Source organism: Diadema setosum, chromosome 7 (assembly GCF_964275005.1).
Source record: "Diadema setosum chromosome 7, eeDiaSeto1, whole genome shotgun sequence".
In the NCBI taxonomy this organism is placed as follows: Eukaryota; Metazoa; Echinodermata; class Echinoidea; order Diadematoida; family Diadematidae; genus Diadema; species Diadema setosum.
In genome coordinates, this window is record NC_092691.1 from 17,876,192 (window position 1) to 17,894,549 (window position 18,358).

General features: G+C 39.5%; 1 protein-coding gene across 1 annotated transcript; it reads right to left on the bottom strand.

The window, feature by feature from the left end:
• Nucleotides 1-179: 179 nt before the first annotated feature.
• Nucleotides 180-15,649, bottom strand: LOC140230403 (U3 small nucleolar RNA-associated protein 15 homolog). Its single transcript, XM_072310550.1, has 11 exons — nt 15,559-15,649; nt 12,528-12,620; nt 11,711-11,895; nt 11,111-11,286; nt 9,790-9,915; nt 9,008-9,143; nt 8,219-8,303; nt 7,574-7,729; nt 7,067-7,168; nt 1,222-1,414; nt 180-582 (listed from the first exon to the last, which is right to left on the bottom strand). The coding sequence occupies exons 1-11, from the start codon at nt 15,646-15,648 to the stop codon at nt 230-232; spliced, it is 1,695 nt and encodes a 564-aa protein (XP_072166651.1). The 5' UTR covers nt 15,649; the 3' UTR covers nt 180-229.
• Between the last annotated feature and the right edge of the window lie 2,709 nt (nt 15,650-18,358).

The following is an 18,358-nucleotide window of genomic DNA, read 5'->3' on the forward strand; positions in this document are numbered from 1 at the left end:
CAACCGCACACAATTCATTACAGGGATTCTTGAATACTACCAAACTGGGCCAGCTTTCCCACTCCATGGCATCCCCACACTACCAGAGCCCTGTTTTATCAAAAGATAAAAATCGATTTGAAACTTCCTTACTACACAGTCTGCCATAGACTTACAGTTAACAGGGCCTAGGTCTTTAAGCTGTAACTCCCCTTTACTAAACTCCCTATAGTCCACTAATGGCCGTGTGTCACCTGGCCCCATTCACCTGCCCACTGACACTCCCAGTCTCCTGCTCACGTGCTTCATCTCCTTCTTTGGAAGAGACATTGCCCATTGCGTTCCTGCTAGACATAGAACTGGGCAGCTCATCAGGGGAAGCACTCATGAGCCCTGTTTCTGCTGGTTGGAAGCCATTGCCCTGGGAGGGGAGAGTGGGTGGTGGTGGTGGTGGTGCCTGGGAAGCAGCCAGGACTGTGTCCAGCATGCCCCTAATCTCCTCGAGGGCAGTGTGATACTTTAGCTCCTGTTGTATGCCCAGCTGCAGGGACTGAAATCTCTTCAGCACCTCCTCGTTTTCACCCATCACCTCACCATAGATGTCTAGAAAAAAGATAGAGGGAGAGAAAAAGATAAGTTTTGTCAGTCACAAATACAGCACACATGTACTTCCACACAAGTAAGCCCGTTGAGGACGAGTCCCGAGTATACTCGGGGCAAGCGTCTATGGGAAATGCGTGTTGTAGAAAAATCAAACCGTCCTCAACGGGTTAAACAGCCACACACTGACAGGCAAGTGAGAATTCATATAATATTATTCTTCATGCTCCCAATAAGCATTGTAGCCACTATATTTTTGCTTGACATCTGTTCACTTGTTCCATCAGATCAATAAAATAAAAGTGAGACATATTCCAATTAAGAAAGTGGATAAATCAAAATACTTCCTTTTCATTTCTGTGCCAGGGACTTGAACAGTAAAGAAGACAGAATATTCATTAAGTTTTGAATCAAAATATTCCTTAGTGTCTGAAAGGTCACTTAATTTGCTTTTAAGTATCCCTTCTATATATATCCAACTGCTCTTACAGATAAATTTTCTGCATGGACATGGAATAAAGATACAGCATTACATCTCCAATCTCAAAATGTTCTCTCTGAGATAACCTGTTAACAGCAAATGTCTTTACTACTACAGAGATGTGTATCAAAGAAATGCACAGACTCTTGCAGACATCTTACCCAAGAGGATATCTGTGATGTCTATCACTGTAGATGTGTAGTTTGTGTCTGGGAGATGCTTCTTGAGGAAAATGAGGACGATGCACAGCCAACGGCGATCTCGGCCCGAGAGGGCGCTGTGTACAACCCCACGTCTGATCAACTCCCTGAAGATACTGAAGCTGATTTCGGGAGACCTGAGCCTTACATTGGGCTGCCACATAGATAACCAACATTGGAAGAGGAGAATAGTTAGCACAGAAATAATGAGGTTACGAATGGAACTCCAAGACTTGTCACTACAATCTGTGTCATCTGAGTAGGACTCACTTAGAGATACCAACTTTGTGATCACCGTAACATTATTCTGAGGGATGAAAAGGCATATTTTTTTTTGAGCGTGTGTTTGTGTGTGTGTAAAAACAGTATTTTCACCTTTCCTGCAATAGACAAGTGCACAATTTTGGAACAACAGTATTTTCCACGAAACCTGCAGTATACAGTAGACCTCGCCTAAGTCGACATTGCATAAGTCGACAACTCGCTTAAGTCGACACAATAAAAAAGTCCCGATTTTTGCCTTTGTTATTCCTTGAAAATTTCCTCGTCTTAGTCGACATTTATAAGTCGACAACTCGCGTAAGTCAACCTGATTTTTCAGTGCCAACTGAGCTGAAATACATGTTAATTCCCTCGTCTAAGTCGACATAATTTTTCGCTCAAAGTCTTATCGCCATTCTCTGAAAAAGAATTGTTTTCCCGCTCCAATTCGCTGCATTTCTACTCGGTAATTCGTTGTGTATGCGCGGTAGCGTTCGCACCATGCGTCCATTGTCTTGTATGCCAGAATAGAAAGGGCATACACTCATTTACACTGGAGTATTACATGTAGTACCCAAGGCAGTTCACTTTACCCCTTTTCTCCCTCTCGTTTTTCTCAAAATGCAAATTTTTTTTTTTACACTTAACTATGTCCCAGTAGGTATTCATTATCCGAACATGAGATGTTTTTGTAAATCCGAATATTCTGACCTTAATTATTCCGAAGCGACGTTAATTATTCCGAAGCGGTATTAAAACCTGGGCCCTTTCTAGAAAATTAATGCAACCAAAAAAAAAATAAAATCAAATGCAGGTGTATCAAATCACATGCAACTTTTGCATTTAAACGCAAGTGCATTGCTGAAAAGACTTGCGTCTCAGATAATCATATGAAACTAGAAAATAATTGTATGAACCTGAAACTCAATTGCGTTTAAACGCAACTCTAAAAATCAAATGCAAGTCCATCAAATCACACGCAACGATGTATTTAAACGCAAGAGCGTTGCAGAGAAGACTTGCAGTTTTATACGAAACTAGAAACTGCGTTTAAAAACATCTCTATACATCTACAGAAGTGCGTCATTGTTGAATAGACTTGCATTACTTTTTTATTTCGTAAGCAAAATTAGAAATTAAACGCAACGCTGAAAATCCAATGCAAGTCCATCACATTACACGGAAAGCTGAAAGACGTGCGTTTGATAATCATACGAAACTAGAAAATTGTAGGGAACTTTTTTTAACTGAATTGCGTTTAAACGCAACTCTAAAAAACAAATACAAGTCCATCAATTCACACGTGACGCTGTATTTAAACGCAAGAGCGGTGCAGAGAAGACTTGCGGTTTTTGTACGGAACTATAAGAAACTGCATTTAAACGCATCTCTAAACATCTACGGAGTTATGTTATTGTTTAAAAGATTTGCATTATTTTTTTATTTCGTAAGCAAAATAAGAAATCAAATGCAAGTCCATTATCAAATCACACGGCACGCTGAAAAGACTTGCGTTTGATAATCATACAAAACTAGAAAATTGTAGGAAAATTAAACTCAACTTCGTTTAAAAGCAACTCTAAAAATCAAATGCAAGTCCATCAAATCACACGGAACGCTGAAAAGACTTGCATTTGATAATCATACGAAACTAGAAAATTGTAGGGAACTTTTTTAAACTCAATTGCGTTTAAACGCAACTCAAAAAATCAAATGCAAGTCCATCAAATCACACATAACCCTGTATTCAAACGCAAGAGCGTTGCAGAAAAGACTTGCGGTTTTTGTACGAAACTATAAGAAACTGCGTTTAAATGCATCTCTAAACATCTGCGGAAGTGTGTTCTTGTTTAAAAGACTTGCATTATTTTTCATTTCGTAAGCAAAATTAAAAATCAAACGCAATTCTGAAAATCAAATGCACGTCCATCAAATCGCACGGAACGCTGAAAAGACTTGCGTTTGATAATCATACGAAACTAGACAAGAGACCCGCGGGTCTAGCGCTCACCTGAGTATCGCAAGTTCACCTTTCACGCAGTCACTAATCTAAATTATTCACAGCTCTACTAAAATTTGACCAGGCTTCTCAAGTAGAAGATGAAAATGTACAATAAGGGCTGAAATTTTTAAAGATTCCATAATTTGGGGGGATTGGGGGCCCCCTGGGGCCCTCTGGGTGGGGCATGGTGCCCATTTTGATAAATTGAGATCCTGACCCCCTAGGGATGCTACCTGCCAAGTTTGACGAAAATCCATCATGAGGTTTTCAGGAAGAAGATGAAAATGTACAATTCAGGCCCCCATTTGGACCTTCCCAACCCCTCCTGCCCCCAAGAGGGGCACCCCTGGATTTGCTATGAACAAACTTGAAACTACAGTCATTAATGTACTCGCTCATAGTATTATCTTAGCTCTATAACTTCTGATTGAGATTCTAACCCCCTAGGGATGCTACCTGCCAAGTTTGATGAAAATCGGTCTTGGGGTTTTCAAGAAGAAGATGAAAATGTATAATTTAGGCCCCATTAGGACCCCTCCCCACCCCCCTCCCCTGGGTCCCAAGGGGGGCACCCCTGATTCTGCCATGAACAAACTTGAAACTACAGTCATCAATGTACTAACTCATAGTATTAACTTAGCTCTATCACTTCTGGTTCTAGAGAAGAAGATTTTTACAGATTCCTTAATTTTGGGGGGTTTGGGCCCCCCTGGGGGCCCCCTGGGTGGGGCATGGTGCCCATTTTAACAAATTGAGTTCCTAACCCCCTAGGGATGCTACCTGCCAAGTTTGATGAAAATCGGTCTTGGGGTTTTCAAGAAGAAGATAAAAATGTAAAAGTTTACGCACGACGGACGACGGACGACGGACGCCGGACGACGCACGACGGACGCCGGACGAAGGGCGATCGCAATAGCTCACTTGAGCCTTTGGCTCAGGTGAGCTAAAAATTGTATGAAGTTTAAACTCAATTGCGTTTAAGCGCAACTCTAAAAATCAAATGCAAGTCTGTCAAATCACAAGCAACGCTGTATTTAAAAAACAAGAGCGTTGCAGAAAAGACTTGCAGGTTTTGTCCGAAACCATGCAGAAACTGCGTTTAAGGGCATAAAAATTTACGGAAGTGCGTTATGGTAGAAAAGGCTCGCATTATATTTTATTTCGTAACGGAACTTTCGCCGTGACCGAACTTAGTCTGCACTTGCAGGGGAAAGACATCGCAACATTCACACGTTTCAAACTGCCGAAACGCATGCTGCTTCACAAAATGTCAATGAAAAAAATGACAACGAATTATTGTTAAAGTTCGCTATGCCGAAGGTTTAAATCTCAGTCCAAAGTTAAATTAGTCCGACAATGGAAAGAGGTTTGTTCTTACGAAGGTTATAGTAGTCCGAAAGATGTCGTTTTCAAACAAACTTTTCTTCTTCTTTTTATTTCAGACGGGCCCGCGCCGTACAGAGCAGTAATGTTGCGAATCGGAGCGCGAGAACAATTCATTTTCAGAGTATGGCAATACAAATTTAAACTGAACAAATATGGCGACACATATTTCAACTCAGTCGGCACTGAAAAATTATCTCGACAGAATCATGCGAAATCACATGCACATCTTCGCAGCAACGCACTTGAATTTAAATCGCAAGGTTTAATGCAATTTTGGGGAATTTGAGTTTGATATTTCAAATCAAGTTTAAAACGTAAAGTGTCTAGAAACGGGCCTAGGTTTCTGATCCCGCTCTCTCAAAATCTCTCTAGAGATTTGGGAATTGTGCGTTGTCGTTACTAACCCGCGCGAGATTCATGCATGAACTAAAACATTATTGTTGCTGATGTCAGTAGGCATGTTTTGGCGGCAAAAGGAGTAAGATTTGGGTAGCGATCCGCATCGTGATCCAAATCTTACTCTGTACAGGGGAAATTAGTTTTCATTTATAAGTCGACAAAATGTCGACTTACGCGTAAGTCGACATTCGCGTAAGTCGACGTGTTTTGCTCAGTCCCGATTATGTTGACTTACGCGAGGTTGACTGTATTTGACCCCCATAAAGTACACAAGGAAAAGTAGAAATTACGCGGTGCGTAATATATGTCCCCGCCGGAAGTAGCATTTTGTAACAAAATGTGCAACATAGGTAAAAAATCAAGGTCAAAGGTCAAAGAAGTCAAAGGTCAAAATTCTGTGTAGAAGTTTTGAAGCCCTCACCTAGTGCCATCACATAAAGCAAATGGAATCGAAATTGGGTTAGAAATGGCGAAGGAGTAGCATTTTGTAGCCAATGTACAATATAGGTCAAAAATCAAGGTCAAAGGTCAAAGAAGTCAAAGGTCAAAATTCTGTGTAGAAGTTTTGAAGCCCTCACCTAGTGCCATCACATAAAGCAAACGGAATCGAAATCAGGTTAGAAATGGCGAAGGAGTAGCATTTTGTAGCAAAATGTACAATATAGGTCAAAAATCAAGGTCAAAGGTCAAAGAAGTCAAAGGTCAAAATTCTGTGTAGAAGTTTTGAAGCCCTCACCTAATGCCATCACATAAAGCAAACGGAATCGAAATCGGGTTAGAAATGGCGAAGGAGTAGCATTTTGTAGCAAATGTACAATATAGATAGATCAAAGGTCAAGGTCAAAGGTCACAACTGAAATTCTGTGTAGAAGTTTTAAAGCTCCCATGTAGTGCTATCATATAAAGCAAACAGAATCAAAATTGGCTCATAAATGACAGAGAAGTAGCAAATTGAACATTTTGATCACACACGGACGCACACACGGACGGACGCACGGACGGACGGACGGACGGACGCACGGACGCACAGACACACACACGTACGGAGCCCGTTTCATAGTCCCCTGCTCGAACTCGTTCGGCGGGGACAAAAATACTGCATAAAAAAAGTAAACTGAACAGTTGGCATCTCTGTAGAACATCAGTAATATGCATGACAATCTCATGTTGATTTTCTTTTCTTTTTTTTAATGGAAAGGGTAAAAAGCTGATCTTTATTAAACCTTCGAATAGTGCTGAAGGGAGAATTGTGAGATTACATCATCACTTCTTTACACAAGCATGTATGCTTGTGACCATGATTGCTGTTACACAAAAAAGATACAACTTTTTTCCTACATGTCTGATATTACTGTAAATTCTATAATTGTTTGTCTAATTTTCTCATACTTCTTCTTCTTGAAATAAACTTAACACTTTAATTACTAGTGCCACTGTCATGAAATTAACTTCAAATGTAATGACCTAAAACTCATTTTACTCTTTCTCTCAACATATACTGTATACACCATATATTTCGCGAATCGCGAATTCCCGACAATTTCGTGAGTGGTTAAATTCGCGATTGTGGAGTCCTATACTGAACAGAGAAGTGTACACCTGTACGTCACATTCACATCGGGATCAGAGTCAATATTTTTGTGTGTCTTTAATTTCGCGCAATGCACCCAACTCGCAAAATCCGCGAAAATAAAAACCTCGCGAAATATTCGGCGTATACAGTACATGAAAGATTAAAGTACAAATAGTAATGCTCACGTGAAGTGCAGCATCTAAAGCCTTGGAATGCTGGAACCTCTGCAGCATCCGGTCATATTTCTCTATGCGGGCCTTGGTGGAAGGTTTGACGATGAGATTTCCCTGCAGAAATTCAATATGAATTTGATATGATGAGTATTGCAAATATATACATGACGCCTTTATTGAAAAAAAAAGAAAAACACGACGGAAAAGTTACTCATCAGAGCCATTGGGCGTAAGAAATATTTCATCTCAACATCTGATTCAAAGGTAGAAACAAACATGAAATTTTCCTAATCCTTAAATGTACATAAACTCATATTTTCAATTTTACATTTCATGGTAAGAAGGCAGTCAATTCAGAGAGGCAAAGAGGGGAAGACATTTTGCAAATATATGGTGGACACTAAACAGCAACAGAGAAATTCTCATTTTTCCTCCCGAATGGCCTAGATACAACCCCTGAAATCTGGCAAGATGGTAACTGCAAAGAAAAATACATCTCAGTAACAAAATGTTCCTCACATTTTTTTGAGTGAAGACCCTGCCCTGCATGTAGACATTCCGCCTGCCTCTCTGTCGCTGTTTGGAGTGAAGTCCTTCCATCTCTTTGTCAGGCTTTCGGTGTCTGATCGACAGCAGTCCAGACGTAGCTCCCACAACAAGAGTCTTGTCATCAGGCTACACAGAAAACAAATACCACTAAAGATTAGCTGAGTACTTCATGACTAATGGGCAATGGCAAAGTCAATAATACACATGCTTTACCTATTGTTAATCTGTTGCGTGCACAGTGAAAATAGCTTCATTTACAAAATTGTAGATGGAAGTTAGCTCCTACATCACTTCGCCAGCTTGTGGACTACTGATGAGTTTTGGCTCAATCTAGGTATAACAGAACAATCCAATCTTATCAGTATCAGAATTCATGAGACACTATCAACATAATGCTTTCAATAGTTTGTTTGTGATAACAAATACAACTGTACAACCACAATCAAAATGGGACTGATATTTCATGGACAGCCATATATACTGCTCCAAATCAATAAGTTTCCCTGAGAATGAATACATACTTAAGTAAACTTCCACTATCTGTCACAGGCTGAAACATCAAATATTCATTTTGTCTGAATTGAGAATCAGTACCGTAAATAAATATGAACTTACAGAGAGGCCCATAGACAGGATGGAAGCTGGGTAACTCATGCTGGCGACTACTTCATATGTTGAGACATCATACACTTTGACATGTCTGCAAAACAATGTGATGAGGAAAACCAATCATGTCTTAAATGAAACCACTGTGCATTTATGACACAGAAGTGGATTTACAATGGGAAAAAAGACTGCTGTGGTAGAGCAATTGTGGTACAAACAAATTCCAAATAGGATGCAACAAATGCTTTGCAACACAACAGCTAAAAACAATAGATGCTTGCCTCTGATGCACCAATGTAGAGAACTTAAAAGCCATGGTGAAAGACCAATGTACATATGTGTGCCCATTGAACTTTGCACTAACATGGTCATGGACAGTTAAAAAGCTAAATCTATGCGAATGAATGTTTGTGTATAGTCCTATTAGAGAGTTGTAATGATGCTATTATTGCCGAGGCTTACTAAAGAGGGAAGCAAATATGTAGTAATTTAATAAGAGCTTTGGAAAATCAATAATCTCTGATTTGGACTCTCTAAACATATTGAGCTAAACTGTTCATCATTCTCTCAATCTGCACAAATATTTGGATAAATTTTTCTTGTAAAATTTGAGGGGAAAATATTCAGGTCTCATATAAAGAATTCATAGGTCCCCCCTATTTCAATTCTTTTATTTTCACATAGCATTACACATATATCTACAATTTTCCAAAGAGCCAAAACTTTGTTGATGCTATTGGTATTTCCAGTAGTATCGATATCCAAGCAGACGGGTGTCATGACAATAAGTCCGCTTACCTTCCTAGTGAGCCAGTCAAGAGTCTGGAGCAGTTTGCATTAAAGCACATGGCCGTGATTGTTTTGTGGTGGTTGCTGAGTGTAGCTAGCAGACGACCTCCAGCCAGGGCATCCCATACCTTCACATAGTTTCCACCTGGGGAAAAAGAAATAATGTGAAAACAGTGTGGAATAACATAACCAAAATGATTAAGCACAAGTGATGTCATCCAATGTTTTTGCATTTTTTTAAAAACCATTTTATCACAAACCAGTTCACTATTGGTCAAACAAGATGACAATGTGGAAATGGCAAGGCAACAGTGACACCAGCACATTGGTGTCAACTGTATTCACCTGTTTAAAAGTTCATTATAATTCAACTGCATTTCTGCACTGAATATAATGCAATTCTCTCTGCACAAGGGAAATAATGCATTACAATGTCGAATGCATAGTAAGTGACCATGCTTCTGATATATGAATAGTAATATCTCCCGACACAATAGAGAAGTACAAATTAATTTACTTCCTTTCTTAAACTCGGTAGCTATATTTGAGTAAATGAGGAATAACAGAAATGTTTTCTAACTTTTGTCTTACTTCTCACACAGTTGTTGTCTTTAATGCTATGGAATGATAATTTTTTCTTGTATTGATGTAACTTCCCATCACTGAGAAAGATAAGCATTAAGCAAGGAGCATTCAAATATACTTGTACATGTATACCAGCATAACTTCAATTTTAGCAATCTGTCAGGTCATAGAAAATGGAGATCTCAAGTTTGTTTCTCCATACATACCTGCTGACAAGAAGACACCCCCTGACGGGAACATAAGCACCCTCTCCACTGGCTGGCCGTGATCAACGCTTAGGATACTGGACCCTGTCCTAAGGTCATGGAGTTTCACTGAATGGTCATAGGATCCTGTGTATGACCACACAAAGGCAAAGTTTCATATTTAATGTCTTTTCACAGTGACGTCATCAAGTACTTGATGTCATTATTAGTTCTTTTAATAGAAATACTGAAAAATTATGAAAATATAAATTGTGTGAAACACAGACAGGAAAAAGCTTGAACATCTATCAAAACAAAGCTTGCACTTCTACAGCTACTACCTAATTTTTATAATGTTGACATATGATTGGTTGCATGCCCAACCTTACATTACAATATGTCTGTTGAGAATGAGAGGGGCATTAAGTTGTCTCGAACACTATGGCTTTAGTGGCACCTTAACACCCTTATCAATCTCACCTGACGAATAACTCTTGACTTTACAAAAGACTAATTACATAAACTCAAATCACAAATTATAATCCCATCTTTTCCACCTCTAAAAAAAGGGGGGAGGTGGAGGGGAATGCATTTTCCAGAGTGAACCACAATTCACATTCACAGCTTGTACACATCCAATGATCACAACACCGACTGCTGCTACAAGGAATGTAGTCATTATTCTGCATAATTTCTTGTGTTCACATAATCATCCCTATGAATATTGCAAAGCTACCATCCCGGCTGACAAGCATTTACACATGTAGTTTGAAGCTCAAGTGCATGTAAATTCAGTTGAAGGAATTATGTCACAAAAATCCTCCTGCAAATAATATATGCACCAATTTCTTACAAAATGCACTTCTGTTACATCAGTAAGAAGGATAGAATCAGAAGTTCCCAGACATTATTCACCTATTCTTTTTTGTTACTGATGTCAGCAATAATGGTTGGGTGGGGGCTTCCAAATCAAGAAGAAAAGATGTTTCAATGTTCACTGGGTTATGCAATGAGTCGCTTGCTTTGCTCTGTCAGTACATAAATCATCTATTAAGCATGCTGAAGCTCCCCAGTTGTAAAAGTTAAAATAGTTGAATGGCTGAAATACAAATTTACATAAAAAGCAGTATCCAAACTGAACAGGGCCCTGTTTTATAAAGCTGTTTGTAAGGTTACAAACGACTTACAAGCAACTGGTCATCAGTTCTTTTGCTGAATTATTGAAATTCTGGTAAGTATAGCACATCAGAACTGATCACCAGTCGCTCGTAAGTTGTTCATAACTTTACGAACAGCTTTATGAAACACCCCCAGGTCTACAATGCTATCATAATGCACAAACCTGTAAGCCACAGATCCTTGCTGCTTGGACTGACCACACCACATCGAACATAGTCCTTGTGGTCTGCAAACCGGACAACTTCTTCCTCGCTGGGGATGTCCCAGCAGCGGACAGTCTTGTCATCTGAGCATGACATCACCTGGTTGTTGGCTGCAAACTTTGTGACATGAACTGGTCTGTGGAGAAGAACATCCAATTCACACAATGGTTTGTGGATCTTTCTTCAGTATATCATTATTATGTCACATCCCCTGTCACATCAACGAACAGAACACCAACAAAAAACAATAGTGGTGCAAGACAAACTGATGTGATCCTTGCATCAGATTGTGTGGGATGAACTCATTAATGCCTGCAGTATTTCAGATTTTGGAGCATGTGGATAGATCTTTATGTAAAACTGTACAAGTTCTGAGAAGCTTCTCATCACACATGAATTATCACAATCTTTATTTACATCACAAACAAAAGACATTCAAACAGCAGATAGCCAAAGTACTAACTACTACTGAAATTAAACAGAAGTGCTGACTAATGTTAGGTGTTGAGTTGAAACTCCATTTCTTTGGTAATTATATTTGATATTGTAAAATGTCTCACCCATCATGTCCTTTGAATATTCGAAGGACCGCTCTTCCTGAGATGTCAAAGAGGCGGACATAAGCCTCCTCTCCACCAGCTATCATCAGCTTGCCATCATGACGGTAGCTTGCCCCATACGCCACACCCTTAAATCTAGAGATTGTCTTGTCAACTTGGTTTGTCACAGGGTTGTATATCTGCACCTGCAATAAAGGAGAGGACAGAACAGAAAGACTGTTACCCACAAAAAATGTACCATTTGTAATTGTGCCATTTTGTACGTATCCACTATTCCTGAATTACAATATGTACGTACATGTACAAGTAAGCCTGATTTCTGTCTTCAGTGATTAATACAGTGCTCTGTATGTGACTTCTAACTTCCAATTTCAGAGATGACAATAGACAGTTTACGTAAAATTTAATACTACTGATGGAACATGGATTGAAATCACATGAGCTATTGAAGGAAATCATTAGAGATGAATGGCAAAGTTCAAAATGTTTTACACAGAGTAACATCAAAGCATTAACCACTTCATGACATATTACTAAAATAATATGTCTCAAAACTTGGCACAAATCCACAATATAAGGAAAATATGACAGAGCAAGAGACTTGAGGACATGATAAGAGTGTTGTGAATCACTCTGACACCAAAAGAAACTTCAGAAGGGTAAAGGTTAAGAGAGGTTAGAGGAAAGGTGGTACCCAAAGTGACTGAACCCCTATGGTGTAAGCAAGACTTTAACATAGTATACGGTGTACAAGTGATGGGTAAAAAAGACATACAAATCATGGGTAAAGAAGACATACTACAGAGAGACCACTTACCCTGGTAGAACATGAAGCTGCAAAGCTGAATGGTTCCACGGGGCAAAAATCTATATCAGAGACAGCACCATACTCCTTGACTACCACAGGGAACTGTAATAATGAATACAGAAGAAAAGGGAGGAATGCTTGAATATATTGATTACATTTTGCAAGAGAAACGTGCATTTGAGTACCATGGTATTTGTAAAACAAAAGTGTTTCATAATGGGTCTCTTACAGCAGGCAAACAGCTACCATTTACCAGCACATGTAACTTCTCTTCTTCTTTTCTATTTCACTTGTTTTACAGGGCCATCAAAAATACAAACATAATTCTTGTACTTCTGATTTAGGTCAACATGTTACAGTAAACCTAGAGAGAGTTATCATTATACAAATTATGCAATCTCTCGTGTCATGGTACTCTAATAAATCTCAAAGATGACCAATAACATTAATGCAATATCACAAACGAATGAAATATATTTTTTGGTGTCAGTTGACAATATCAGTTAATTCACATTTCACAATTATTTTCATGGGTCATCCTTTGCCGAGAGCCTCCTTTTCTCTAACCTATATCAAAGGACTCACATACTTCGAGGGTCTTTCTCTCCCTAAACTTTCCCTTTTCTTTCTCTCCGTCAAAGTACTGAAAGGAACAACAGACAAACAAATACTAATAACACACCCACTTGTACATGCAAAGGTAACTGCTGCATTCACCCCAGTTCAGGAGCATTAAAAGCCACTACATGTATATTCTGGCAATTTTTCCCAGTAGCTGGTTTGGTTTTAGAAGAGAAAGCGCTCGCAATGTATGCTTGGCACACATGCTCATTATAAGCATATTGATATATGATTTGTATCATTGTAACTGGGGAGTAGGGAGTATCTCTAGTGACAGTAAAGTGATGTAACGGGAAAGTGGAGAAGCTGATGATGCATCATTCCTCTATCATGCAACAAACCCAGAGAGCAGATGTTCATTGTCCCTTTCACTTGGCAAAAATTATTAAAATGTGCAGAGAATAAGACATGTCAACAAAAATCAGTTTATAGCCTTCATTTGTATATATTACTGTAGGCCATAACTGTGAAATACAAAATCATGTGAACCCACGCATTCATGATAATAGCCGATACAACACACTATCTGAAAATGAGTGAGAGATTTGACATTCAAGCGCTACCTGGTGAATAAAATTAGAGGGAGAGTCTATGCATATACAGTTCGATCTCGATTATCCAGCCATGTCGGGACCGGCACTCATCCGGATAAGCGAATTGGCCGGATATGGGAGACACAGTGCACATAGCTGCCGTCCCAGTGCACTGGCAGCTACAATAGGCAGGTAGCGTACCCCGCAACGGTGGTGTAATCTATGCTAGCCTGCGCAAAATTGTAGTCCCTTCTTCGCAAAAATAAGGTATATCTTTATGTGAAAATCATACATGTTTCACCTCATTAGATATTGAGAAACCTATCATGCACATCTCATGAAATTCGTGAAATAGATCCATGAAAGTCACTGTTTTTTCTCAATTTTTGGATGAAAGAAAAAAAAGTCCTTCACTGCGTGAACGCATCCGGATAATACGAGATTTCCGGATAAAAGGAGGCTGGATAATCGAGGTCGAACTGTATGCGCAAAAGATGGCTTTTATCATGTTTATCATACAAAGTATTTACAAATACAATATGTACCTGGTAGTGTACCAGATAGAGTCTACACAAGACTAGCCCCGGAGACCCGCCGTTCTGCGGCGGGGTCCTGGCGGCTACCCCGCAGTTTCGTGCAAGTGAGAATCACGAACAACTCCCTATTGCCACATATACGGCAACTTCACAAATAAACCATAGCTAAATGTCCATCATAAACACAGTGACAATATGAAATGAAATATACACTACCCCATTGCCTTGGTCCTTCTCACCAATTTATCTGGAAACTGCATAATTTTCCACATTTTTTAGGAGTAGGCGGTCTGCCCTAGTGGAGAGCTTTGCTGCTATTTTGAACGTGTTTATCCATCAGTACGCATCTACGCATGCGTAAACAATGACGTCAACGTTACGGACGTAAAAGGATATGAATAATGCATCATCGCACGGTGAATATGCATCATGTAGCGAGTAATACAGCTGTCAATGCACTGCACTGAATGCATTGTGTGCGCATGTGCAAGTGATTGTGAGTTTTAGTGAGCATCGGTGAGCTGAAGATATTTGCCTTATAAGACAGCATTTTCTGCATCATAAGCAATGAAATGCATCAAACAGTCGCCGATAAGAATCATTTAGGTTTAGTCCACCCATGTAAGTATTGCCAGTAATTTTTGTTGAAAAATTAAGGAAATACAGCGCCGGAACGGCACCCGTTTGGTACAACATTCAAATATCGAGGCCAAAACGGCGCAGCCCCAACACTGTACGTTGTACGTTGGGGCTGCTGGTCGCAGTTAACACAAGACCATCTATAAACAATAAACGTACAGATCAGACTACAGACCGACAGCGACAGCATCATGGTCTACAGAAGTATTACATTGTCATTACAGTGATTTCTACTACAGTACTAGCCTATTTTACTCCCTCAAGATTTGAAAAAAAAAAAAAATGAAAGGATTTGTTCCATATAATCAGGGAGGTGCACCTCCCTGGCTGCTATCCAACGACAATGTAACATTTGCATGATTAGTTAATATCAAAATATCACCATGTTCCATACAGCAATAGCAAAGCCAGTAAAATGCTAAGCATTCGATTGTCATGCTACATTAGAACCTACGCATAAATTTGCACAAATTGCGAAGAGATTCCACTCCTTGTCTTCAAACACCTCCAGCCTCCCTCACATTCCCTGTGGGCCGAGCTAGAGACTGCATGCATGCATGATCACGCGTGAATCTACGAACCCGATACATACATACCGGTAAGTAAATTTAATGGAATGACTGCAAGGATCGATTGCCTTGGCTGGAATATCATTCAAAATATGGGATAGATATGTACGTCTCCATCAACAAACACTCGCAAAAAGCTTACTTCAAAATTCTTCCAGTATAGAGCCTCTTTGCTCTGTTGTCCTTTCGCAAAAGGGAATCTTTGAGTCACAGTTGGCTTAAACGTCGACATCGTGAGAGTCGCCTGCGCCTGCTGCTTGCTAGTATGCTCAGTACTGAGTATACAGCTGCATGCATGCACGTGTTACGACTGTTGTTCCCAGCTAGCTGGCACCACCAGCAGAGCAGTGGTACACATGGGCTAGGCTCGGGAAGCTACGGGCCGTTCGCTGGGTAGACAAACCACTATGCTTCTGCTGCATGCTGAATGCAGCCCAGCCGGGACCAACTCGGCTGTACACGACTCAGCCGACGTCAAATGCAAATCGAGTCAAAGGTAACATTACCTCGAGCAGCGAGCACACTGCACCTGGTCCAGTACAAAATCTTCAAATGTAATTGCTGTAGATATCACAGTAGTACTCTCAGAAGTAAACCAAACAATATATTATCGGTGCTATATCAATTTTGAGTTTACTAATTTGTTTTCGATATAATGCTAATAATAAAAAAACGGTGCAAATATCATGCTGTCTTGTAATGTTTTGGGGGGTATTCCGCACGTTAAAGGAATGTAAACAGTATTGGTGGAGCTGAGGATTTGGCTTTTAACTTTTTGCGAGATACCAAGAAACCACTTATGAAATGGTACAGAGCATGCCATTCTAAGAGGAATTCAAGGTTTATTTGATGAAAATCGGTTTTGGAATGGCTGAGATATCCAAAAACAAAGTAAAACAAAGCGATCGTAATAAAATGTGGGTCCCACACTTTTATTTATTAGTATTGCTCTATTTTGGGTATCTCGGCCATTTCATAACCAATTTTCATCCAAAAAATGTTGAATTCCTCTGGGAATCACATGCTCTTTCATATTTCATAAGAGGTTTCTCATTATCTCACCCAAAAATGTTAAAAACCTGAAGTTAGGTCTCAACCAGAACTATACAAGCCCTTTAATAAAGATTTGCAAGAAAAAATAGTGAATGATCAAAATTGGATAAAAGTTAGGAAGTTGTGATTTGCTAATTTTTGCAAAATAGTTTTCAAACAGTTCATGGTGAATGTACAAATGAGTGAGCTGATCATGTCATCACCTCACAATTTTCCAGTGCTGTCGCCCCTGAAAGGTATACACACACGCCAGTGGCGTATCTGGGGGGGGGGGGACAAGGGCACGTGCCCCGGGCGTCACTCCTTGGGGGCGCCAAAAACGAAAAAAACAAAACAAAAGAAAAAACGAAGAAGAAGAAGAAGAAGAAAAGAAAAGAAAAAAAAAACCCAAAAACTCGCCCGGACTGGAGGAGGGAGAATGGGGGGGGGGGGGGGGGGGGCAGAAAACCAAAACAAACAAGATAAAAACAAAACATGATGACGCGGACAACATGACAATGTTTATTGTGTTCACACAAGAATTCCATGTTTTGTAAGCTGAAATACAAAAAATTTTCGGCTCGCTCGCTGCGCTCGCTCGCCAAAATTTATATATAAAAAAGATAAGAACAAAACGTGATGATGACGCGGACAAAATGACAATGTCTATTGTGTTCACACATGTCATTAGCAGGTAAAACGAAGCAGCGGCTGCAATTTCATTCGTTCTGAAGCGATCGCCGTTTGGATCAAACGAGGGCGCCAACGGTTTCGAACATACGGGGGGGGGGGGGGGAGGTGCGCAAAAAACCCCACAAATCAAACAAGATAAGAACAAAACGTATACAATGATGACGCGGAAATATACAAATTTCGGCTCACTCGCTAGTACTAATTTAGAGTATTTTTTCAAGTCCTCAGTTTGTTGGTATAAGAGTCGTTATCTAAGGCCGTCACTATGATTGTAAGACTAAATAATCAAAATATGACAAGAATTCCATGTTTTGTAAGCTGAAATACAAAAAATTTTCTGCTCGCTCGCTGCGCTCGCTCACCAAAATTTATCCCCCCAAAAAAGATAAGAACAAAATGTGATGATGACGCGGAAATATACAAATTTCGGCTCACTCGCGCGTACTAATTTAGAGTATTTTTTTTAAAGTCCTCAGTTTGTTGGTGTAAATCGTTATGTATAAGGCTGTCACTATATCTTGATTAGAATATTGTAAGATTTGATAAGCAAAAAATGACAAGAACTCCATGTTTTGTAAGCTGAAATAAAAAAAAATAAAAAAATCGGCTCGCTCGCTATCCGCTCGCTCGCCCGGAAAATTTATCAAAATTTATCAAAATTTATTACTTTTTAAATCACATTCAAAAAGACCCCTTTTAAGTGCTTGAAAAAGCATATAATGTGGACTTTTTTTAAAAGTCCCTACCGGGATGGGGTTGGGGTTGAACACTTTTTCAGAAATTAGAGGCGCAATTTTCGATTTTCGCGCTTGCATGCCCCGGGCGCCGTTTTCCCTAAATACGCCACTGACACACGCACACACACACACACACACACACACACACACACAAACGGTTGAAATTTCTATTTTCTGCTGTAGAAGTGTAGAACATTATGATATGCTGGCTTCGTAAGTTCAAAACAATGATCAGTAAGATATTTTAGAAATTTGCTACGAGGGCATGACATATGAAAAAAAAAAACCCTGGAAATTTCAAGATTGTGTGCACAAACTACAGGGTGTATTCAATGGAGATAACATCATAATCTTACACAACATTACAATTTCATGAATTCCCTGATTTTCATCCACTTTTGATCAAATTAACTCTTAAGCTTACAAGATTTTACTCTTTATTATCAGACTTTCAACTGGTGAAGACCACTCAATTTGCAT